The sequence below is a fragment of the Oncorhynchus masou genome, chromosome 29, assembly GCF_036934945.1.
Source record: "Oncorhynchus masou masou isolate Uvic2021 chromosome 29, UVic_Omas_1.1, whole genome shotgun sequence".
Taxonomy (NCBI): domain Eukaryota; kingdom Metazoa; phylum Chordata; class Actinopteri; order Salmoniformes; family Salmonidae; genus Oncorhynchus; species Oncorhynchus masou.
Window position 1 is genome coordinate 47979632 of NC_088240.1, and position 23523 is coordinate 48003154.

Consider the following 23523-nt stretch of genomic DNA (forward strand, 5'->3'; position numbering starts at 1 on the left):
AATTGTCTATCAGCAATGACAATCCACCTTGGATGGGAAATGACTGAGGATAATAGCGGACGATATTGCCTTTCCTATTTGCCATATTTTCAATTTAAGCTTACTAGGAACTGTGTGCCCCAGGCTCGGAGGGAAGCAAAAGTAATTCCACTACCTAAGAGTAAACCCCACTTTATTGGCTTGTGTTTGACCAGTGTGGTATCCCGGGAGGTCTACCCCATGCCCATTCTCCTCGGAAGATATTGCCCTCTTCCATGCACTGAAGAGTACAGGGGTTCGGCACCCTGGTGCTGATGGCCCCAAGTAGATCCCCAATTATGAGGACCTGGGGAGGCGTGTGCGTGAGGTAGGAAGAAGAGAATGGGCCCTATGACATCGTCGAGCGGGTAGGCGACATCAATTTTAAGGTCCACCAACCAGGGTGGAGAAAACCCCTCCAGATTTACCATGTGAACCTACTGAAGAATTGGAACACACGAGAGGCGCTGTGGACCCGGACACAGCAGTTTTCATGGGGTAAGACCCCAGCCCGACCCAACGACAAGCACTCCGAGAGTTGGGCCAGTGGAATACGGTTGTGTTTTCCGAGGTGCCGGGGCACACTGTTCTCGTGGAACATCATATCCACATACGTCCGGGTGAAAAAAAAAAAAAAAAAAAAAAGTGCCAAAACAGCCATACCTGATACCAGAAGCCTGGAGAACAGCGGTCCAGCGGGAAGTGACGACAATGCAAGATATGGGGGTTCTGGAGGAGTCCCGTCGTGAGTGGTCTAGCCCTATAGTGCTGGTACCAAAACCGGACAGAACCGTCTGCTTCTGCAATGAATTCCGGGGTTGGAAAGAGGTCAGTAAATTCGGCTCATGCCCCGGGTGGACGAACTGGTCGACCGCTTGGGGAAGGCAAGATACATCAGCACCCAGGACCTGACGAAGGGGTACTGGCAGATGCCGCTTCTCCACATATGTACAAGTAGGTCGAGTTATTAAAGTGGCTATGCATAGATAATAACAGAGTAGCAGCGGCGTGAAAGAGGGGGAGGAAATGCAAATAGTCTGGGTAGCCATTTAATTAAATGTTCAGGAGTCTTATGGCTTTGGGGTACTAGCTGTTTAGAAGCCTCAGGAATCGCTTGATATGTGGTAGCAGAGAGAACAGTCTATGACCAGGGTGGCTGGAATATTTGCCAATTTTTAGGGCCTTCCCCTGACACCGCCTGGTATAGAGGTTCTGGATGCAGGAAGCTTGGCCCCAGTGATGTAGTGTGCCGTACACACTACCGTACACACTGTAGGGCCTTGTGGTTGGAGGCCGAGCAGTTGCCATTCCAGGCAGTGATGCATCCAGTCAGGATGCTCTCGATGGTGCAGCTGTAGAACCTTTTGAGGTCCAGAACAGACTATGGGAGGAGCACAGTACTACAGAAAGCCATGACTACATGAAACTCTATGCCGCATCAAGTAACACTGATGCAAGCAGAAAAACTGGACTTCATGGAAGTGTGGACTGTGAAGCAACACCAGCATAGGCACAGACACATTCATACACAAGATACCATACACAATATACACATACGCACTATATTTTGGGCTCCCGAGTGGCACTGCAGTCTATGGCACTGTATCTCAGTGCTAGAGGTGTTACTACAGACACCCTAGTTCGAATCCAGGCTGTATCACAACCGGCCGTGATTGGGAGGCCCATAGGGCGGGGCACGATTGGCCCAGCGTCGTCCAGATTTGGCCTTTGTAGGCCGTGTCATTGTAAATAATAATTTGATGTTAACTGACTTGCCTATTTTAAATAAAGGTTAAAAAAAATACACATGGATTTTTTACTGTAGATATGTGGTGGAGTAGGGGCCTGAGGGCACAATGTTTTTATATTTTATAACTGCCTTAATTTTGCTGCAGCTAATGGGGATCCATAATAAATACAAATTTTGCTGCTACAACAGCCTCCACTCATCTTGGAAGGCTTTCCACTAGATGTTGGAACATTGCTGCGGGGACTTGCTTTGATTCAGCCACAAAAACATTAGCGTGGTCGGGCACTGATATTTGGCAAATAGGCTGGCTAGCAGTCGGCGTTTTCTAATTCATCCCAAATGTGTTTTGATGGGATTGAGGTCAGTGCTTTGTCCAGACCAGTCAAGTTCTAACACAGATCTCAGTAAACCATTTTGTGAACCTAGCTTTGTGCAAGGGGTATTGTCATGCTGAAACAGGAAAGGGTCTTCCCCAAACTGTTACCACATAGTTGAAAGCACAGAATCGTCTAGAATGTCATTACAGTATATGCTGTACCATTAAGTTTTCCCTTCAAATAAGGGCCCTAGCCCGAACCATGAAAAACGGACCCTGACCATTATTCCTCCTCCACCAAACTTTGCAGTTGGCACTTAATTCGGGCAGGTAGCATTCTCCTGGCCTCCGCCAAACCCAGATTCATCCGTCAAACTGCCAGATAGTTATGCATGAAGCATCACTTCAAATAACACTTTGTGGTTGAGCCGTTGTTGCTCCTAGACGTTTCCACTTCACAGTAACATACATGCATTTGAAGGACTGGCTCATTGGAAAGGTGGCATCCTATGACGGTGCCATGTGGAATGTCACTGAGCTCTTCATTAAGTCCATTTGACTGCCAGTGTTTGTCTGTGGAGATTGCACGGATGTGTGCTCGATTTTATACACCTGTCAGCAACAGTTGTGGCGGAAATAGCCAAATCCACAAATTTGAAGGGGTGTCCACATACTTTTGTGTATATGTGTTTAATTTTTTAAACATTTAAAAAAAACTTTTGATCCCAAAATATGCTGGGGTTCAGACGTGCAGGCAATTTGCGTTGGCTGGGCGGTCTGGCTAAAATTTGATATGTAGGATGTCTTAACAAAGATTATTTTCTTGGTCTATTGGTTAAAGGTGCAACACAACATTGATTTATTGAATTACCTTTAGTTCGGTCTTATTAATCACTTAAACATAATAACCTCTTACCTAGCTTTATGACTGTGGGAATTTTTTGCTTGCTTTCTGATGTTCTAAATAGATGGCTGGAAGGGCTTTCGGTCAAATTAGATGATGTAGAAATGTAGGAAATTGGCTTTAAATGACCCCAAAATTATTGGGGAGGTCCCCCAAACTGCCCGACAGGTTATGTCCCCCCCACTTCTAAATCAAGTTGTACCCCTTATTATGAACATTTTCCACAGGGAGAAAGCCCGTTAGATCCTGTACTGTGGGCACGCAAGCAGGCGCCTTGGTGGAGTAAAGTCTGAATCTCTGTTTCACTTAAAGGAGGTGTGTGCGATCTCCCACTGCTTACTTTGGGTCGCTCTCTAATCATGCTGGTACAAAGAGCTATGTGTTGAGCAGTGATGTGTTTAGGTAGTGGTTGCCAACTCTTCTCTCTCGCTGTGTGGGTGGGTCGATTTGGACTTGATCCCAAGAGCGAGGTGTCCGGTTTAAGAGATCACTCTCTGGTCGTGTTTTGGGACTGATCTTATGGTAGAAGCCTTCATATAGATGGGCTGTCCCCGACTAAAAAAAAATCTTGTTAGACATTTTTTAAAGTATTTTCTACCTGCCTAGTGGTTCCCAGTGTTGCCAATTTAGTGACTTTGTCGCTATATTTAGCGAGTATTCAGACCCCTGTAGCGACACATTTCCAAAAAAGACTTTTTCTGGTGTTTTTGGAGACTTTTTTTAGAGACTCCGTGAAAGCACACATCGTTCTTACTCTTCTTAAAACTTCTTGACGCTACACATCCCTGTCGCAGGATCATTTTCATTAGCAACCGCTGAATAGCATAGTGCATAGTGCAACAGTCAAAATAATATTACTAAAAAATATTCATATTCATGAAATCACAAGTACAATATTGCAAAACACAGTTTAGCCTTTTGCTAATCCACCTGTCATCTCAGATTTTGAAATTATTCTTTACAGCGAAAGCAATCCAAGTGTTTGTGTAAGTTTATCGATAGTCTAGCATAGCATTATGTACACTTAGCATGAGGAAGCTTGGTCACGAAACTCAGAAAAGCAATCAAATGAACCGTTAACCTTTGATCTTCGGATGTTTTCACTCACGAGACTCCCAGTTACACAACAAATGTTCCTTTTGTTCCATAAAGATTATTTTTACAGCCAAAATACCTCTGTTTGTTTGTCACGTTATGTTCAGAAATCCACAGGAAAGAGCGGTCACGACAATGCAGACGGAAATTCCAAATAGTCTTCATAATGTCCACAGAAACATGTCAAATGTTGTTTATAATCATTCCTCAGGTAGTTTTTAAAGTATATATTTGATAATATACCAACCGACTGTGTAGGTTTTTCAATAACAGCAGGAGGAACAATGGCGGCTTTACTCTGTAGCGCAAATACTCACTCTGAGAGCCACCACCTATCCACTTATGCAATGTGTTCTTTCACGATCATTTTTCAAAATAAAAGCCTGAAACTACGTCTAAAGACCGTTGACACCTTAGGGAAGCCAGGGAAAAGGAATCTGGTTGATATCCCTTTAAATGGAGGATAGGCATGCATAGGAACAGAAGGGTTTCAAAATAAGAGGCACTTCCTGATTGGAGTTTCCTCAGGGTTTCACCTGCAATATCAGTTCTGTTATACTCAGACAATTTTGTTAGTTTTGGAAACTTTAGAGTTTTCTATCCTAATCTGTCAATTAAATGCATATTCTAGCATCTGGTCTTGAGAAATAAGCCGTTTAATTTGGGAACGTTATTTTTCCAAACATAAAAATAGTGCCCCTTAGCTTCAAGAGGTTTTAACGAGCAGCGGGTGCTGCTGTGGGAACCACCCCCATCCCAAAGCACTCACAGGCGGCTCTGTCCTCGCGCTGCAGTCAGAGCAGGAGATGTTTACCCCTCAGCGTCCAGACTGCAAATTAATCGCGCATGCGGGAATCCGCCGCTGGCTGATGGGCGGGTTGTAAGTGTAAAAAAGTAAACAAAACAAAAAATTATAAACTAAGTAGCTCCACCAGTGTCTCTTTTGGGTCACTTTTGCCGGTCCCAAGTACGGGTAAAGGAGGAGGGTTGGAATTGTGACATGAAAAAATACAAGAATCGACAGAAGAAAGTTCATTTGTAGTTCTAAACATATATTTAGGGTGTTTTTTACTCTTTCTCTCCCATGACATTATTCCTCTCCTACAGCGTCCATCACAATTACATGGTCAATTATGCAAGTTAGATGATGACGTCATTTTGCAACTTCTAGCGGCTTTTAGGACAGCCAATGGCTACTTTCCTTACTGAGGAGTTGGCAGCACTGGTGATTCCTGTTCCAATTTCTACCGATCTGCCTGACAGTTATGGTTTTCATATGCACTTTTTTGTGAAAGTTTTTCATTTAATTTATAACATCTTCATATCTCAAATTCATTTTCATGTGGTTCATCAAAATGCTATTTAATGAAAATGATAAACCTAAAAAGTAACTTCTCTTGCCATTGCCAACTATGTAAAAATAGCCTACATAAAGACAACAACAAGAAACATTGTAGCCTGCAGGTAGAGCATATGCTGATAAAAATAAATATCCTATAAGTTACATTGGCTACACATGCTCTGTCTGCAACGAACTTCAAACATTGTATCAACTATTAACTTGGATCGGCCTGAAGCTTGCGCCAGCGAACTGGCAACATTTTCTAAAATGTTCTGGGCCCTCAGTTTCCCATGCCAGTGAGCTCAAGACAGACACCACTGTAGGCTATTTGCGCAAGGGATGAAAAGCAGTGCTTGACTTGGGTACGAACTCACCGGAGCTGAGAACCAGAACCTCAAATGTTCTGCTCCTTGAGCTCCTGTTCCACTTATAGAATATTAGCTCAAACGTATTGTGGCGCTCCTGCACCTAAATATAAACATTACCAGAAACCAAAATGAGTACCGGAACATTTGCACATTCTTCCATTGCAAATCTACCATTCCAGTGTTTTACTTGCTATATTGTATTTACTTTGCCACCATGGCCTTTTTTTGCCTTTACCTCCCTTATCTCACCTCATTTGCTCACATCGTATATAGACTTGTTTATACTGTATTATTGACTGTATGTTTGTTTTACTCCATGTGTAACTCTGTGTCGTTGTATGTGTCGAACTGCTTTGCTTTATCTTGGCCAGGTCGCAATTGTAAATGAGAACTTGTTCTCAACTTGCCTACCTGGTTAAATAAAGGTGGGAAAAACATGTTGTAGTGGTGCGTTAAGCCAATCAGACATATCAGATCCCTAAATGGCACATTTATATGCATACATTTGCGTGCAGGCCAGGTAGCCTATAGGCCTACTTCTATGCGTGCACGTCCTTACTCAACATTGACTGGAACGTTCCCATATTGCTGGCTCAGTAGCCCACATTTTTAATTCAACATTGTTATCAGGAAGTATTCCAAAAGCATGGAAATCTGCATATGTGCTGCCACTCCATACGGGTGGGGATACAAATGATCTTGACAACTGTCACTCCATTTCAAGACTACCTTGTTTAGCTATGATTCTTGAATCCTGGTTTAATGTACAACTTTCGTTCCTTTTTATTTGGTAATTGTATTTTTAATATAAACCAATCAGGGTTTAGGCCTGGGAATAGTACTACCACAGCAACCACACTAATTGTTATTGATCTTGTCAATGCCTTGGATGCTAAAAAGAGCTGTGCTGCCTTGTTCATTTATCTGTCAAAGGCTTTCGATGTGGTTGCTCATTCTGTTTTGCTGAAGAAGTTATCAATAATAGGCCTAGGATAAACAGCCTGTTTATGGTTTCAGAATTATCTTAGTGACAGATCGAAAGGCTATCTTGACAGATGGGGTTAAATCTGGATTTCTTTAGATTCAAAAGGTGTTGGATTTTAGGTCCGTTATTGTTCATCTTGTATATTAATGACATAGGAAATACTGTTAACCATATTAACATTCATCTCTATGCAGATGACACAGTTTTGTATTCCTGTGCCATCTCAGAGCAACAGGCCATTTGTGAACTTCAGCATGACTTTGATTCAATTCAGAAATCACTTACAGATCTAAAATTAGTGTTAAATATAAGTAGAATCAATCTCATGCTGTTCTCTAGGTAACAAAATGTTGACCCTGATTACCTGCAAATTTTGCGCTACTTATGGAGCCCAAATAGAGCTTGTTTCCCAATATAAGTACCTGGGTGTCTGGATTGATGACAAGTTGTCCTTTGTAACGCATATAGAAAATCTGACTAAGAAGCTAAAATCCAAGAGTTTTTTTATTTTATTTTTTAGATTGAAATAAATCATGCCATCGTATTGAAAATAGGAGAAAGACTGTTCAAACAACGCTTCTCCCTTGCAATGGATTTTGGTGATATTGTTTACATGCATGTAGCAACCTCTGTTTTAAAACCATTGGATGCAGTCTACCATTCTGCAATCCGTTGTATCACAGGACAATTTTAGGACTCATTGTAGTCTGTATAAAAATGTGGGATGGACCTCTTCGTCAAGCATAACTTGTTTATTAGTCTAGGCATCTTCAATGGATTAGTTCACTGAGATGATGGGCACAAATATATTTATCTATACAGTACCAGTCAAAAGTTTGGACACCTACTCATTCCAGGGTTTTTCTATATTTTTTAAATGTTCTACGTTGTTGAATAATAGTGAAGACATCAACACTATAACACATGGAATCAAGTAGTAATCAAATCGTTAAACTAATCAAAATATATTTTATATTTGAGATTCTTCAAAGTGGCCAACCTTTGCCTTAATGACAGCTTTGCACACTATTGGTGCAGCACTCCACCAATCAAGCCTTTATGGTAGAGTGTCCAGACGGAAGCCACCTCTCTAAAAGTCGCATGACAGCCCGCTTGGAGTTTGCAAAAAAGTTACCTAAGGGACTCTCAGACCATGAGAAACAAGATTCTCTGGTCTGATGAAACCAAGATTGAACGCTTTGGCCTGAATGCTAAGCGTCACGTCTGGAGGATACCTTGCACCATCCCTATGGTGAACCATGGTGGTGGCAGCATCATGCTGTGGGGATGTTGTTCAGCGGCAGAGACTGGGAGACTAGTCAGGATCGAGGGAAAGATGAATGGAGCAAAGTACAGAGATCCTTGATGAAAACCTGCTCAGGACCTCAGACTGGAGCGAAGGTTCACCTTCCAACAGGACAATGACAATAAGCACACAGCAAAGACAACTCGGGAATGGCTTTGGGACAAGTCTCAGTGTCCTTGAGTGGCATAGACAAAGCCTGGACTTGAACCCGATAGCTGTGCAACGACGCTCCCCATCCACCCTGACCGAGCTTGAGAGGATCTGCAGAGAAGAATTGGAGAAATTAAGAAGCACTGCATCACAGTGCTAGCTGTGCCATTAGAGATTCTGGGTTTTAGTCCATGCTCTGTCGCAGCCAGCCATGAGAGGGAGACATATGGGGCGGCACACAATTGGCCCAGCGTTTTCAGGGTTAGGTGAGGTTTCGACCATCAGGTATGTCCTTGTCCCATTGCACACTAGCAACTCCTGTGGCTGGCCAGGCACCATGCACGCTGACACGGTCGCCAGGTGTACGGTGTTTCCTCCGACACATTGGTGCGGCTGGCTCCCGGGTTAAGTGGGTATTGTCAAGAAGCAGCGCGGCTTGGTTGGGTTGTGTTTCGGATGACGCTCGGATCTTTACTTTCGCTTTCTCCCGAGTCCATATGGGAGTTGCAGCGATGAGAGAAGACTGTAACAACTAATTGGGAACCACGAAAAAGGGTTAAAAATAAAATGATAAAGAATGGGAGAAACTCTCCAAACGCAGGCATTCCAAGCTTGTAGCATCATACCAAAGAAGACTCGAGGCTGTGATCGCTGCCAAAGGAGCTTCATCAAAGTACTGAGTAAAGAGCCTGAATACTTATGTGAATGTTATTTCTTTTTTTGTATACATTTTTGCTAACATTTCTAAAAATATGTTTTTGCTTTGGCATTATGGGGTATGTCGTTTGATGAATAAAAATATGTTTTCATAAATTTTAGAGTAAGGCTGTAACGTAACAAAATGTGAAAAAAGTGAAGGGGTCTGAATACTTTCCGAATGCACTGTATTTAGCAATAATAGAGTTTGGTAGCAGCAGTTTGTGTGCGTGTGGATGAGTGTATATCTGTGTGGGTGAGTGAGTGCACCTGTGCTTGTGTGTTAAGGTGCGGAGAGTCAGTGCAGGTCCAGCTCAATGGTTCAGCAGTCTGATGGCTTGTAGATAGTTTCTATCTCTGTACCTGTTGGTCTGTACGATGGTGGGCCGTACCAAGCCATGATGCAACCGGACAGGATGTTCTTAATGTTGCAGCGGTAGTATTTGGAGAGGACCTGGGGTGGCATGCCAAATATCTTCAGCTGCCTTAGGAAGTAGACACTGTTGCGTCCTCTTGACAAGAGTGGTGGTCCATGTTAAGTCCTCGGTGATGTGGAAGCCAAGGAACTTAAAACTGCTGACACTACTGGAGTCCCATTGATGTGGATCGGGGCTATCTCTGCTGATCACGTCTGCCAATCGAGGGAGAGAGAGATCTCCGTCTGAAAAAACAGCTATCAGATAGTCTTTTTTATAAAAAAATGTATCCAAATATTTAGTTATTGAAACATAATGTCATCAATGAAAGCTGTAAAATTACTCCCAACTTAGAACGCAGCAACCTTAGTTAGCTAGCTAGTTACAACAAGTAGATCTGTTGCTAGCTAAAAGGAGCACATGGCCTTATCACTAGCAAGCATGTCATTCCGGGACAAGGAGCATTTTAGCTATCAGTTTATTAATAATTTAATTATAAACAAATCTATAGGACAAGCAGTGTAAAGCTAATACAATCAAGGCAGGTTCCATTCATTAATTTATACTGACAAATAACAAATGCCACGTTATCCCTGTAAGTAGTTGGTGTATGATTACTGCAGAGCACCCTGACTGTCAGGGTGTTAATTTCCTAGCTCACAAACTACATTCCTTTGCTGTGATTTATTTATTAATTCTTGTCACTCATTTCTGTCTCACATGATCTACTCAGCTCTTCTGTGTCCTGCTCCCAGAGATCAACCAAGTGCTGTTCACCAGGCATGGGCTGATTCACTCACCTGTGAGGAGATCCACCATTGGGACAACAGACAGTGGGGCAAAAAAGTATTTAGTCAGCCACAAATTGTACAATTTTCCCACTTAAAAGATGAGAGGCCTGTAATTTTCATCATAGGTACACTTCAACTATGACAGACAAAATGAGAAAAAAAATCCAGAAGATCACATTGTAGGATTTTTTATGAATTTATTTGCAAATTATGGTGGAAAATAAGTATTTGGTCACCTAGAAACAATTAAGATTTCTGGGTCTCACAGACCTGTAACTTCTTTAAGAGGCTCTTCTGTCCTCCACTCGTTACCTGTATTAATGGCACCTGTTTGAACTTGTTATCAGTAGAAAAGACACCTGTCCACAACCTCAAACAGTCACACTCCAAACTCCACTATGGCCAAGACCAAAGAGCTGTCAAAGGACACCAGAAACAAAATTGTAGACCTGCACCAGGCTGGGAAGACTGAATCTGCAATAGGTAAGCAGCTTGGTTTGAGGAAATCAACTGTGGGAGCAATTATTAGGAAATGGAAGACATACAAGACCCCTGATAATCTCCCTCGATCTGGGGCTCCACGCAAGATCTCACCCTGTGGGGTCAAAATGATCACAAGAACGGTGAGCAAAAATCCCAGAACCACAAGGGGGGACCTAGTGAATGACCTGCATAGAGCTGGGACCAAAGTAACAAAGCCTACCATCAGTAACACACTACGCCGCCAGGGACTCAAATCCTGCAGTGCCAGAACTGTCCAGGCTCGTCTGAAGTTTGCTAGAGAGCATTTGGATGATCCAGAAGAAGATTGGGAGAATGTCATATGGTCAGATGAAACCAAAATAGAACTTTTTGGTAAAAACTCAACTCGTCGTGTTTGGACAAAGAATGCTGAGTTGCATCCAAAGAACACCATACCTACTGTGAAGCATGGACGACTGATTCGTGTAAAGGAAAGAATGAATGGTGCCATGTATCGTGAGATTTTAAGTGAAATCCTCCTTCCATCAGCAAGGGCATTGAAGATGAAACGTGGCTGGGTCTTTCAGCATGACAATGATCCCAAACACACCGCCAGGGCAACGAAGGAGTGGCTTCGTAAAAAGCATTTCAAGTGGAGTGGCCTAGCCAGTCTCCAGATCTCAACAGATAGAAAATCTTTGGAGGGAATTGAAAGTCCGTGTTGCCCAGCAACAGCCCCAAAACATCACTGCTCTAGAGGAGATCTGCATGGAGGAATGGGCCAAAATACCAGCAACATTGTGTGAAAACCTTGTGAAGACTTACAGAAAACGTTTGACCTCTGTCATTGCCAACAAAGGGTATATAACAAAGTATTGAGAAACTTTTGTTATTGACCAAATACTTATTTTCCACCATAATTTGAAAATAAATTCATTAAAAATCCTACAATGTGATTTTCAGGATTTTGTTTTCCTCATTTTGTCTGTCATAATTGAAGTGTACCTATGATGAAAATTACAGGCCTCTCATCTTTTTAAGTGGGAGAACTTGCACAATTGGTGGCTGACTAAATACTTTATTGTCCCACTGTATGCATTTGTCTGCTGTATTTTCTTTGGGGAGTTTGTCTTACACAGTCTAGTGCATTTTAAAGTTGAACACCCACTACAGATGCATGTGCTTGTTTACTACAGATACATGCTTTTTTTGAGCATCTTTATTAATTCTCTCACTTTAGTCTCCCTTGATCTATACACTGAGTGTTAGAGTTCTCGTTTCTGGACCACACAAACTTCTAAATTGCATTCTGCTAAGGCACATTGGTGAGCAGGGTGGGATCGTTTTGATATGGGGCCTGTGCGCACAAATGCTTTTGGAGAAAAGGGGGAATACTGAAGCATGTGTTGATGACAGTTCTATAGTCTCCATCAGAGGCACAGGTTTTTGGCATAGATGGTAAAGCTCTCATTTCTACACTGCAACATTGTAAGATTATTCCCTCTATTTCTTGATATCCAGTGAGCGTCAAAAGTATTGGGACAGAGACCTTTTGGTTTTGGCTCTGTACCACAGCACTTTGGATTTGAAATGGTACAACGACTGCATCCTGTCAGTTTTCATTTAAAGGTATTTTCATCAATATCTATTTAAGTTTATTTTAATTTTTTTCAACACTTTTTGTACAAAGTCTCCCCAAAAGTATTGGGACAAATTCACTTATGTGTATTAAAGTAGTCTTTTAATTGATTATTTGGTCCCATATTTCTAGCACACAATAATTACATCAAGCTTTTGGATGTAAGTTGTTGGATGCATTTTCTGTTTGTTTGTTTGTCTCAGATTACTTTGTGTCCAATAAAAATGAATGGTAACTATTTTATTGTGTAATTTTGGAGTCACTTTTATTGTAAATAAGAATATCATATTTTTTAAACACATTAATGTGGATGCTACCATAATTGCGGATATTCCTGAATGAATCGTGAATAATGATGAGACAGGAAGTTAGACACACAACATTACAGCAAATGGGGGGGTTAGCATTATGGGGGGTGGTTATGCTTTCTCACTCATTTTTATTCTGGAATCTCTGTAGTATCCACATGTAGAAGTGTTTAGATACATATTTAGATGGGTGGAGTTTTTGTTTTCACATTGCAAGCAAAGCATTTTAGCGTCTGCTGTTTTGACAGCGGAGAGAGAAAAGTTTTAAAGCAAGTTTGCTGCAATTCTACACATTTGCCATGGGTCGGAGAGAAGATTTTGCAGATTTACAGCTCGTTTCCTGCAATTGTACACATTTTGCCATAGGGTGGCGAGCATGTTGTCAGTTTAAAAAAAAATATATAATACCAGAGTGAGCGTGACTAACAATCAATGCCCCCCCCCCCCCCGTCTGTAATTTGACCATGACTACTACAAGTTCAGATAGGCAAGCAGCCAGCTAACTTAACAATAAATAAATAAAATGGCTGACATGGGCTAATTGAGTGATTGACATAACAAAATAAAAACTGCTGATGCACAAACAAATTTCCAAATTGCACCTTGTGTATTGTACTATTCTAACTATTAACAATACGTTGAGACAGCCCAGACGGGAAGGGCCGGAGTCGCTGACAGAGCGAGCGGAGCACTGTTGGGGAAAACCCAAACATGCCATTGGGAGCCTGGGCGGAGTGTGTTCTTCCCAAATTCCAACAGCCACCTTTAAAAAGAAAAAGGAAACGTTATTACAGCTGCAACTTCGCATTCAGCCTCTTAGCCTCTCCTATCCACCGTGCTGCAGCACCACTCCAACCCCTGTGATAATTTGAGGTTGAGTCCACTTTGACCACTCTTTGTCAAACTTGTCAATTGTTCTGTACAGCAGAGCAGAGGGCTTGGTTGATTTTGAATGATTCCGTGGGTTAGAAGAGAAGAGAGACTGACGTCTCCAGATGGGATGTCAGCGCTAAGAAATTGCTAAAATTGTCAGGTTAAGCTCGTTTCTGGTGCACACCCAGAAATTTTGTGTGGAGGTGCTGACTAACGGCAAATGAACTATTTTTATAGTCACATACTCCATATATAAACTCCCAGTCATTTATTGGGCAAAACACCAATGTTTCGGCATCACTGTGCCTTCTTCAGGGTGGAAGTTTATAGGTTAAGTTCGTTTAACATCCGCACTCAAACTTCTCCCCTGCTCAAGCATGTCTTTATTAATCCACCCCACCGCCTGTCAGTGTGTGTGTGTGTGTGTGTGTGTGTGTGTCTATTACTCCCAAATGAGCAACAGCTGCAGAAGCTCGCCATATAACGTTTGGACTGATGGTTGCTATCAGACGTCACGTTGAGGAGAATAAATAACTCGCATTAAATTGAACTTTTCTTTTTTTTGGATAGATGGTTTTCCAGGGTAAACATCTTGAGTTACCCTTCTGTACCTACGGACAAAAGGAACACCTATGTGAGAATGCTGTTAATTGACTACAGCTTAGCGTTCAACACCATAGTGCCCGCGAAGCTCATCACTAAGCTAAGGACCCTGGGACTAAACCCTCTACAACTGGATCCTGGACTTCCTGACGGGCCGCCCCCAGGTGGTAAGAGTAGGTAACAACACGTCTGCCACGCTGATCCTTAACACCAGGGCCACTCAGGGGTGTGTACTTAGTCCCCTCCTGTATCCCTGTTCACCCACGACTGCATGGTCAAACACCATCATTAAGTTTGCTGATGACACAACAGTGGTAGGCCTGATCACCGACAACGATGAGACAGCCTATAGGGAGGAGGTCAGAGAACTGGTAGTGTGGTGCCAGGACAACAACCTCTCCCTCAATGTGAGCAAGGCAAAGGAGCTGATCGTGGACTACAGGAAAAGGCGGGCCAAACAGGACCCAATTAACATCGGCAGGGCTGTAGTGGAGCGGGTCGAGAGTTTTAAGTTCCTTTGTGTCCACATCACCAATGAACTATCATGGTCCAAACATACCAAGACAGTAGTGAAGAGGGCACGACAAAACCTAATCCCCCTCAGGAAACTGAAAAGATTTGGCATGGGTCCCCAGATCCTCAAAGTTATACAGCTGCACCATCGAGAGCATCCTGACCGGTTGCATCACCGCCTGGTATGGCAAATGCTCGGCATCTGACCGTAAGGCGCTACAGAGGGTAGTGCGAACGGCCCAGTACATAACCAAGCTCCCTGCCATCCAGGACCTATACAATAGGTGGTGTCAGAGGAAAGCCCATTAAATTGTCTTTCTCCAGTCACCTAAGTTATAGACAGTTTTCTCTGCTATCACATGGCAAGCGGTACCAGAGTGCAAAGTCTAGGACCAAAAGGCTCCTCAACAGCTTCTAACCCCAAGCCATAAGGCTTCTGAACAATTTAATGTAATCTCCCCGGACAATTTACATGGAATCCCCCCTCTCTTTTGTACTGCTACTCGTTGTTTATTATCTATGCATAGTCACTTCACCCCCACCTACATGTACAAATTACTTCAATTAACCTCTACCCCCACACTGACTCTGTACCGGTGCCCCCTGTATATAGCCTCGTTATTCTTATTGTGTTACTTTTTATTATTACTTTTTATTTTAGTCTACTTGGTAAATATTTTCTTAACTCTTCTTGAACTGCGCTGTTGGTTAAAGGCTTGTAAGTAAACATTTCACTGTGAAGTCTACACTTGTTGTATTTGGCGCATGTGACAAATAAAGTTTGATTTGTGTGAAGCAGGGAGGCCTGGGACACCATATGTTAAATTCTATTACTGGGCTGCCCGTTTAAGGGAAGTTTGAGAATGGGTTGCTTACTGTGGAGTTAAAATAGAAAAAGACATCTATATCTTGAGCATTATTCTATATATTCTGCTGATTCACAAGGCACCTTATTCACTTAAAGACGTGGTAAGTCATGTCATAAGTTAGCAGATTCTTTACATACCAACAACAGCTGCAAATTCCAATAAAACTACATCACATTTTAAAGTTCACTTTCTTTGATTTGTCTAGTGCTGAGCGATTAAGTGCTTGAGGTATTAAAAAAGGATTAAATGTTTTACATGAAATGCATTATGCATTATGTATTGACAAAAAATAACATGGTAGTCCCACAAAATGTGTAAAAAGTCGAGGGGTGTAAATACTTTCGGGACCTTTGTGGACAGAATTCTTACTTAATCAACTTTTAATTTCCTGGAAACAGAAGTAGGTTTGTTTTTCATATTGTGTAATTATGTGTGGTGTGTGTGTGTTTTTTTTTACGGTGGTTAGTGTGGGTTTGTGTGTATCTACAGTCGTGGCCAAAAGTTGAGAATGACACATTAATTTCCACAAAGTTTGCTGCTTCACTGTCTAGATATTTTCTGTCAGATGTTATGATGGAATACTGAATTATAATTACAAGCATTTCATAAGTGTCAAATACTTTTATTGACAATTACATGAAGTTGATGCAAAGAGTCAATATTTGCAGTGTTGACCCTTCTTTTTCAAGACCCCTGCAATCCGACCTGGCATGCTGTCAGTTAACTTCTGGGCCACATCCTGACTGATGGCAGCCCGTTTTTGCAAAATCAATGCTTGGAGTTTGCGAGTTGTTTTTGTTTGTCTACCCACCTCTTGAGGATTGACCACAAGTTCTCAGTGGGATTAAGGCCTGGGAGGTTCCGAGCCATGGACCCAAAATATTGCTGATTTATTCTCCGTGCCACTTGGAGCACCTTGCCATAAGGCAAAAGTTATACCTATCATGCTGGAAAAGGCATTGTTCCTTACCAAACTGTTCCTGGATGGTTGGGAGATGTTGCTCTCGGAGGATGTGTTGGTACCATTCTTTATTCATGGCTGTGTTCTTAGGAAAAATTGAGTGAGCCACTCCCTTGGCTGAGAAGCAACCCCACACACGAATGGTCTCGGGATGTTTTACTGTTGGCATGACAATGGACTGATGGTAGCGCTCACCTTGTCTTCTCCGGACAAGCTTTTTTTCCAGATGCCCCAAACATTCGGAAAGGGGATTCATCAGAGAAAATGACTTTATCCCAGTCCCCAGCAGTCCAATCCCTGTACCTTTTGCAGAATATCAGTCTGTCCCTGATGTTTTTCCTGGAGAGAAGTGGTGCTTTTGCTGCCCTTCTTGACACCAGGCCATCCTCAAAGTCTTCGCCTCACTGTGCGTGCAGATGCACTCACACCTGCCTGTTGCCATTCCTGAGCAAGTTCTGTACTGGTGATGCCCCGATCCCGCAGCTAAATCAACTTTAGGAGACGGTCCTGGCGCTTGCTGGACTTTCTTGTGCGCCATGAACCCTTCTTCACAACAATTGAACCACTCTCATTGAAGTTCTTGATGATCCGATAAATGGTTGATTTAGGTGCAATCTTTCTGGCAGCAATATCCTTGCCTGTGAAGCCCCTTTTGTGCAAAGCAATGATGACGGCACGTGTTTCATTGCAGGTAACCATGTTTGACAGAGGAAGAACAATGATTCCATGCACCACCCTCCTTTTGAAGTTTACAGTCTGTTATTCAAACTCAATCAGCATGACAGAGGGATCTCCAGCCTTGTCCTCATCAACTCTCGCATTTGTGTTAACGAGAGAGTCACTGACATGTCAGTTGGTCCTTTTGTGGCAGGGCTGAAATGCAGTGGAAATGTTTTGGGGGGATTAAGTTCAATTCCATGGCAAAGAAGGACTTTGCATTTAATTGCAATTCCATCTGATCACTCTTCATAACATTCTGGAGCATACGCAAATTGCCATCATACAAACTGAGGCAGCAGACTTTGAAAATTAATATTTGTGTCATTCTCAACTTTTGTCCACAACTGTATAGTGTGTAACAGGATTTTCTCTCCCCCGTCTGTGCCTGTAGGAGCCCCCCTAAAGGTGTGTCCTCAGGGCTACTCATGCTGTACCCTGGAGATGGAGGAAAAGCTGAGCCAGCAGAGCCACTCAGACCTGAAGGCCCCCGTCTCCCAGCTCAACTCCAACCTACAGAGCACCTTCAAACAGAGGCACAGCCAATTTGATCGTAAGGGAGAGATCGAGACACATGCCCCCACACACACCTACCTTCCTACTGTATCAGTCCATTTATGTCCCACCTGCCTGTGCACTGGCTGCATGCAGCAAAGACACCAAGTCTACCTGTCTGTTGGCAATTCTACCTTTGTGTGTGTGTAAATATCCTGATCAGGTTTTGACTGCCTGCCCTATTGTGGGTGACATGGGAACATGTGACAATGCTGAGTCACTGACGAATGGAAACGGGACAATTTTGTATTTATTATGGATACAAGGTAGCAGCTAATCTTCCTGGGGTCCAGCAAAATTAAGGTAGTTATACAATTTTAAAAACATTACAGTACATTCACAGATTTCACAACAGTGTGCCCTCAGGCCCCTACTCCATCTCTTCCACATATCTACAGTACAAAATCCATGTGTACTTTTGTGTGAAATACTCCCGAGTGGCACAGCGATCTAAGGCACTCAGTGCTAGAGGTGTCATTACAGGCCCTGTTTGATTCCAGACTGAATCACTTGGGTTTAGGGTTTGGCCGGGGTAGGCCGTCATTGTAAATAAAAATGTGTTCTAGTTATATGAAGGTTAAATGAAAAAATAATATAAATATATACTCAGCAAAAAAAGAAACGTCCTCTCACTGTCAACTGCGTTTATTTCCAGAAAACTTAGCTTAACCTGTAAATATTTGGATGAATATAAGATTTAACAAGTTCCACAGACATGTGACTAACAGAAATTGAATAATGTGTCCCTGAACAAAGGGGGGTCAAAATCAAAAGTAACAGTCAGTATCTGGTGTGATCACCAGCTGCATTAAGTACTGCAGTGCATCTCCTCATGGACTGCACCAGATTTGCCTGTTTTTGTTGTGAGATGTTACCCCACTCTTCCACCAAGGCACCTGCAAGTTCCCTGACATTTCTGGGGGGAATGGCCCAAGCCATCACCCTCCGATCCAACAGGTCCCAGACGTGTTCAATGGGATTGAGATCCGGGCTCTTCGCTGGCCAAGGCAGAACACAGACATTCCTGTCTTGCAGGAAATCATGCACAGAATGAGCAGTATGGATGGTGGCATTGTCATGCCGGGTCATGTCAGGATGTCAGGATGAGGGTCATGTCAGGATGAGCCTGCAGGAAGGGTACCACATGAGGGAGGAGGATGTCTTCCCTGTAACGCACAGCGTTGAGATTGCCTGCAATGACAACAAGCTCAGTCCCTCCACCTCCAAATCGATTCCCCTCCAGAGTACAGGCCTCGGTGTAACGCTCATTCCTTCGACGATAAGCGCAAATCCGACCATCACCCCTGGTGAGACAAAACCGCAACTCGTCAATGAAGAGCAATTTTTGCCTGTCCTGTCTGGTCCAGCGATGCTGGGTTTGTGCCCATAGGCAACGTTGTTGCCGGTGATGTCTGGTGAGGACCTGCCTAACAACCGGCCTACAAGCCCTCTCTCAGCCTATTGCGAACAGTCTGTGCACTGATGGAGGGATTGTGCGTTCCTGGTGTAACTCGGAAAGTTGTTGTTGCCACCCTGTACTTGTCCCTCAGGTGTGATGTTCGGATGTACTGATCCTGTGCAGGTGTTGTTACACGTGGTCTTCCACTGTGAGGGACGATCAGCTGTCTGTCCTGTCTCCCTGTAGTGCTGCCTTATGCGACTCACAGTACGGACATTGCAATTTATTGCCTTGGCCACATCTGCAGTCTTCATGCCTCCTTGCGAGGCACGTTCACACAGATGAGCAGGGACCCTTGACATCTTTCTTTTGGTGTTTTTCAGTCAGTAGAAAGGACTCTTAGTGTCCTAAGTTTTCATAACTGTGGCCTTAACTGCCTACCATCTGTAAGCTTTTAGTGTCTTAAAGAACGTTCTACAGGTGTATGTTCATTAATTGTTTATGGTTCATTGAACAAGCATGGGAAACAATGTTTAACCTCTCTGGGATATGTGGGACGCGTCCCACCTGGCCAAAAGCCAGGGAAAATGCAGAGCGCCAAATTCAAATAAATTATTATAAAAATCAAACTTTCATTAAATCACACATGCAAGATAGCAAATTAAAGCTACACTTGTTGTGAATCCAGCAAACATGTAAGATTTCAAAAAGGTTTTTCGGTGAAAGCAAACGATGCTATTGTTTGAGGAAAGCACCTCCATAATAAAAAAGAGAAACCATATTTCAACCCTGCAGGCGCGACACAAAACGCAGAAATAAAAATATTATTCATGCCTTACCTTTGACGAGCTTCTTTTGTTGGCACTCCAATATGTCCCATAAACATCACATATGGTCCTTTTTGTTCGATTAATTCCGTCTATGTATCCAAAATGTCAATTTATTTGGCACGTTTGATCCAGAAAAACACCGGTTCCAACTTGCTCAATGTGACTACAAAATATCGCTAACATTTTTCAAACTACTTTTGTAATATAACTTTAGGAATTTTTTTACGTAAATAATTGATCAAATTTAAGACTGGATGATCTGTGTTCAATACAGGAAGAAAACAAACTGAAGCTAGCTTTCTGGTCACGTGCCTCTATCTAACAGTACACTTCAAGTGACCCTCGTTCAAGATGGCCGTACTTCAATACACAAAGGAATAACCTCAACCAATTTCTAAAGACTGTTGACATCCAGTGGAAGCGATAGGAACTGCAAGGAGGTTCCCTTAGAAATCTGGATTCCCAGTGAAAACCCATTGAAAAGAGTGACCCCAAAAAAATTCTGAATGTTTAGTCCTCGGGGTTTCACCTGATAACTTATTTATATTATACTCACAGACATGATTCAAACAGTGTTTTTTTATCCACATCTACTAATAATATGCATATCTTATATTCTGGGGATTAGTAGCAGGCAGTTGAATTTGGGCATGCATTTCATCCGGACGTGAAAATACTGCCCCTTCACCAAGAAGTTAAACCCTTTACAAGGAAGATCTTTGAAGTTACTTGAATTATCTTTCAAAGACAGGGTCCCGAAAAAGGGACGTTTCTTTTTTTGCTGAGTTTAAATGTTTATGTATGTGTATTTGTATGCATTCATGTTTAGATAGATATATCAACATTTTCATTACGCTGTTTTGCTGACGTTTACTGACACCAGACATATTCAACCGGTGTTGAACACACATTATGTAACGTTAACTAATGAGCCAGCTAGCTAGAGTTAGCTAGTTAACCTTTCTGGCGCAGGCGTTCCGCTCGCGACCCACCTCGAAAATGTCCGGTGAAATTGCAGAGCGCCAAATTCAAAATAAAATAAATGCAATTTTAAAAATTCATGATAATACAAGTGTCATACATTATTCTTTAGCTTAGAATCTTGGTAATCTAACCGCATCGTCAGATTTCAAAAAGGCTTTATGGCGAAAGCACAAGATTCGATTATCTGAGGTCAGCGCCCCACAACAGCATATTATCCAAATAAGCACAGGCGTTACTTATTTTGTTACTATATGGGATTTTGTAACTTACCTTTGAAGATATCCTCTGATCACAATCACAAGATTCCCAGGAACAATGGAACAATGTCGTTTTTGTTCGATAAATTCCTTATTTATATCCCAAATAGTCCGTTTAGTAGTCGTCATTGAGTTCAGTAATCCACCCGTTCAGAATACAGACAAAGGAGTTCCAAAAGTTACCAGTAAAATGTGTCTATTTTCAATAGGAAAGGAAAATAACGCAGCTCCCTCTGTGATGCGTGCAATGAAACTCCCTGTGGATAAACAACTATTCCTCGTTGGTTTTTCAGAATACAAAGCCTGAAACATGTATAAAGACTGGAAGCGGAGGAAGCCATAGGAACTGCAATTTGGGAGGCGGAAGTCTTTGTTTTCAATAGCTTAACCTTTGAATTGGCTGGCAGGTCAACAGAAAAAAGCTTGCCTTTTTGCCTGCCAAATCACTTATGTTATACTCAGACATGTTTTCTATCCAATACTACCATGCATATGCATATCCTAACTTCTGCGCCTAGGTAGCAAGTACTATACTTTTGGCACCTCAGTCATCCAAACTTCTGAATACTGCCCCCTATCCCTAACAAGTTTTAAACAACAATGAACGAAGTGCCAACAATGCCTAACATTAGGCTCTAACTAGAAAAGCAAACAGCTCTGGGAAATGAATAATAACGTTCACTAGGGAGCCAACCAGCTAATGTTAGCTAGCTAACACTGAAACTTTTTGGTTAGCTCCTAGCACTGTGGTGTTGTTGGCACTGTTCATTGTTGTTTAACTGGCTAACATTAGCTGGCTGGCTCGTTAGCTAACGTTATGTGACGTGTGTGAACTTACTTTGTTTACCAAACTAGGTTCATTGTTTGCCTACCTAGCTAGCTATGTCTTACGCTTAAGTGTGCGGTTAGCTAGCTAGTTAATGTTAGCTGGCTGGCTCCCTAGCTGACGTTATTATTTGTATCCCAGAGCCGTTTGCTTTTCTATTTAGAGCCTAATGTTAGCTAGCTAACATTGAACCTGTATGGTTAGCTACCAGGACTGTGGCATTGTTGGCACTGTTCATTTGTTGTTTAACTAGATAACATTAGCTGGCTGGCTCGTTAGCTAACGTTACGTGATGTGTGTACAACAACCGTTGAATATGGCTGTGTCATTAAACGTCTGCAAAAAAGCATAATGAAATTGTTGCCAGCAGAGCTGGTTAGACTGTTTTCATGTTATCCATAGGTAAACAAATCATTGGCCGGAGCCTCAAGTGTGCTCTCTGAACGCTCCAAAAGCGAAACGAGATGGGTGGGGCTAAAGCTTAGGATGGTGTGAACAATGCTGAATGTGTGTAAACAAAAGAGCTCTTCACTAGATACCAAAACATTCAAATGCGTTTTTCTCACAAGTGAGTTTACAAGTTTATCAACATTCAAAGCAGAATTACTTTCCCCATTGTTCCTCAAATGCAGTGTATGATATACAATTTTGTAGCCTCTACTTTTATCCAATGTAAAATATTATTGCTTTAGAAGACCAAATCCAGGTGGGGAGTCACATATGGCACTTTGAAATCTGCAATAAATTAATTTTGTACTTTATTTTAACACGTTTTTCCTATGCTGTTAGGGTAAATATATCCAAATCAATGAAAGGGCATGCTAATTTAAAAGATGGCATGTCATTATTAGCCTGGTTCTTTATGGAATGCAGGCATGTTATGGGACACAGGCCAGGTCATGATCCATTATATTTGTTTGTATATAAAAATATAAAAAATGGTGCGATCACAAAATGTGCCGGTGCCATGAACTGAAAAGGTTGGTGCCATGAACTGAAAAGGTTGGTGCCATGAACTGAAAAGGTTGGTGCCATGAACTGAAAAGGTTGGTGCCATGAACTGAAAAGGTTGGTGCCATCAACTGAAAAAGGTTGGTGCCATGAACTGAAAAGGTTGGTGCCATGAACTGCCATCCTGAAAAGGTTTGTCAACTTTGTGACTTTTGTCCTTTGTGACTCACTGTTAGCACTCTTTCTCCTCCTTTCATTTGTTGTACTGCTGCCCTATCGCTCTCGTATGTTCTTCATCTGGGTGTGCAGGTTGGCTTATCTCTCAGAACGGTTAGATGTGGGATACCTTTACAAAAGCCATGCTGTGCTATCCTCCACCTGAGCCATTAGACCACTCTCTCACTGGAGAGTGACCAGCTCCGGTTGCTCTCTCTCCCATTATTTCCCCAATTCTCACATTGAGACAACCAGAAGCAGCTATTTCCTATGAACAGATCTGCCAAAGGAAAGGTCTAAGGCTCATTGTATTTACAGTGGCTGAAGGTAATGATTATGTGACAGTGGCTAATGGCTCATCTGTTGCTGGGCACGTTAAATACACACACAGCCTTATGTGTATGCATAGACACACATACACAT

At 42.4% G+C, this 23523-nt stretch overlaps 1 protein-coding gene across 3 annotated transcripts in view; it reads left to right on the forward strand.

Annotated features, from left to right (window-relative positions):
• Nucleotides 1-23523, forward strand: part of LOC135519927 (glypican-4-like) — an 89485-nt gene that overhangs the window by 40942 nt on the left and 25020 nt on the right. For 2 of the 3 annotated variants that reach the window (XM_064945146.1, XM_064945147.1), the window contains exon 2: nt 17477-17635. The exons of the other annotated variant lie outside the window; for it this stretch is intronic. In XM_064945146.1, the coding sequence (XP_064801218.1) occupies nt 17477-17635 (159 nt within the window). The remainder of the gene's footprint in view (nt 1-17476; nt 17636-23523) is intronic. 3 annotated transcript variants of the gene reach the window in all.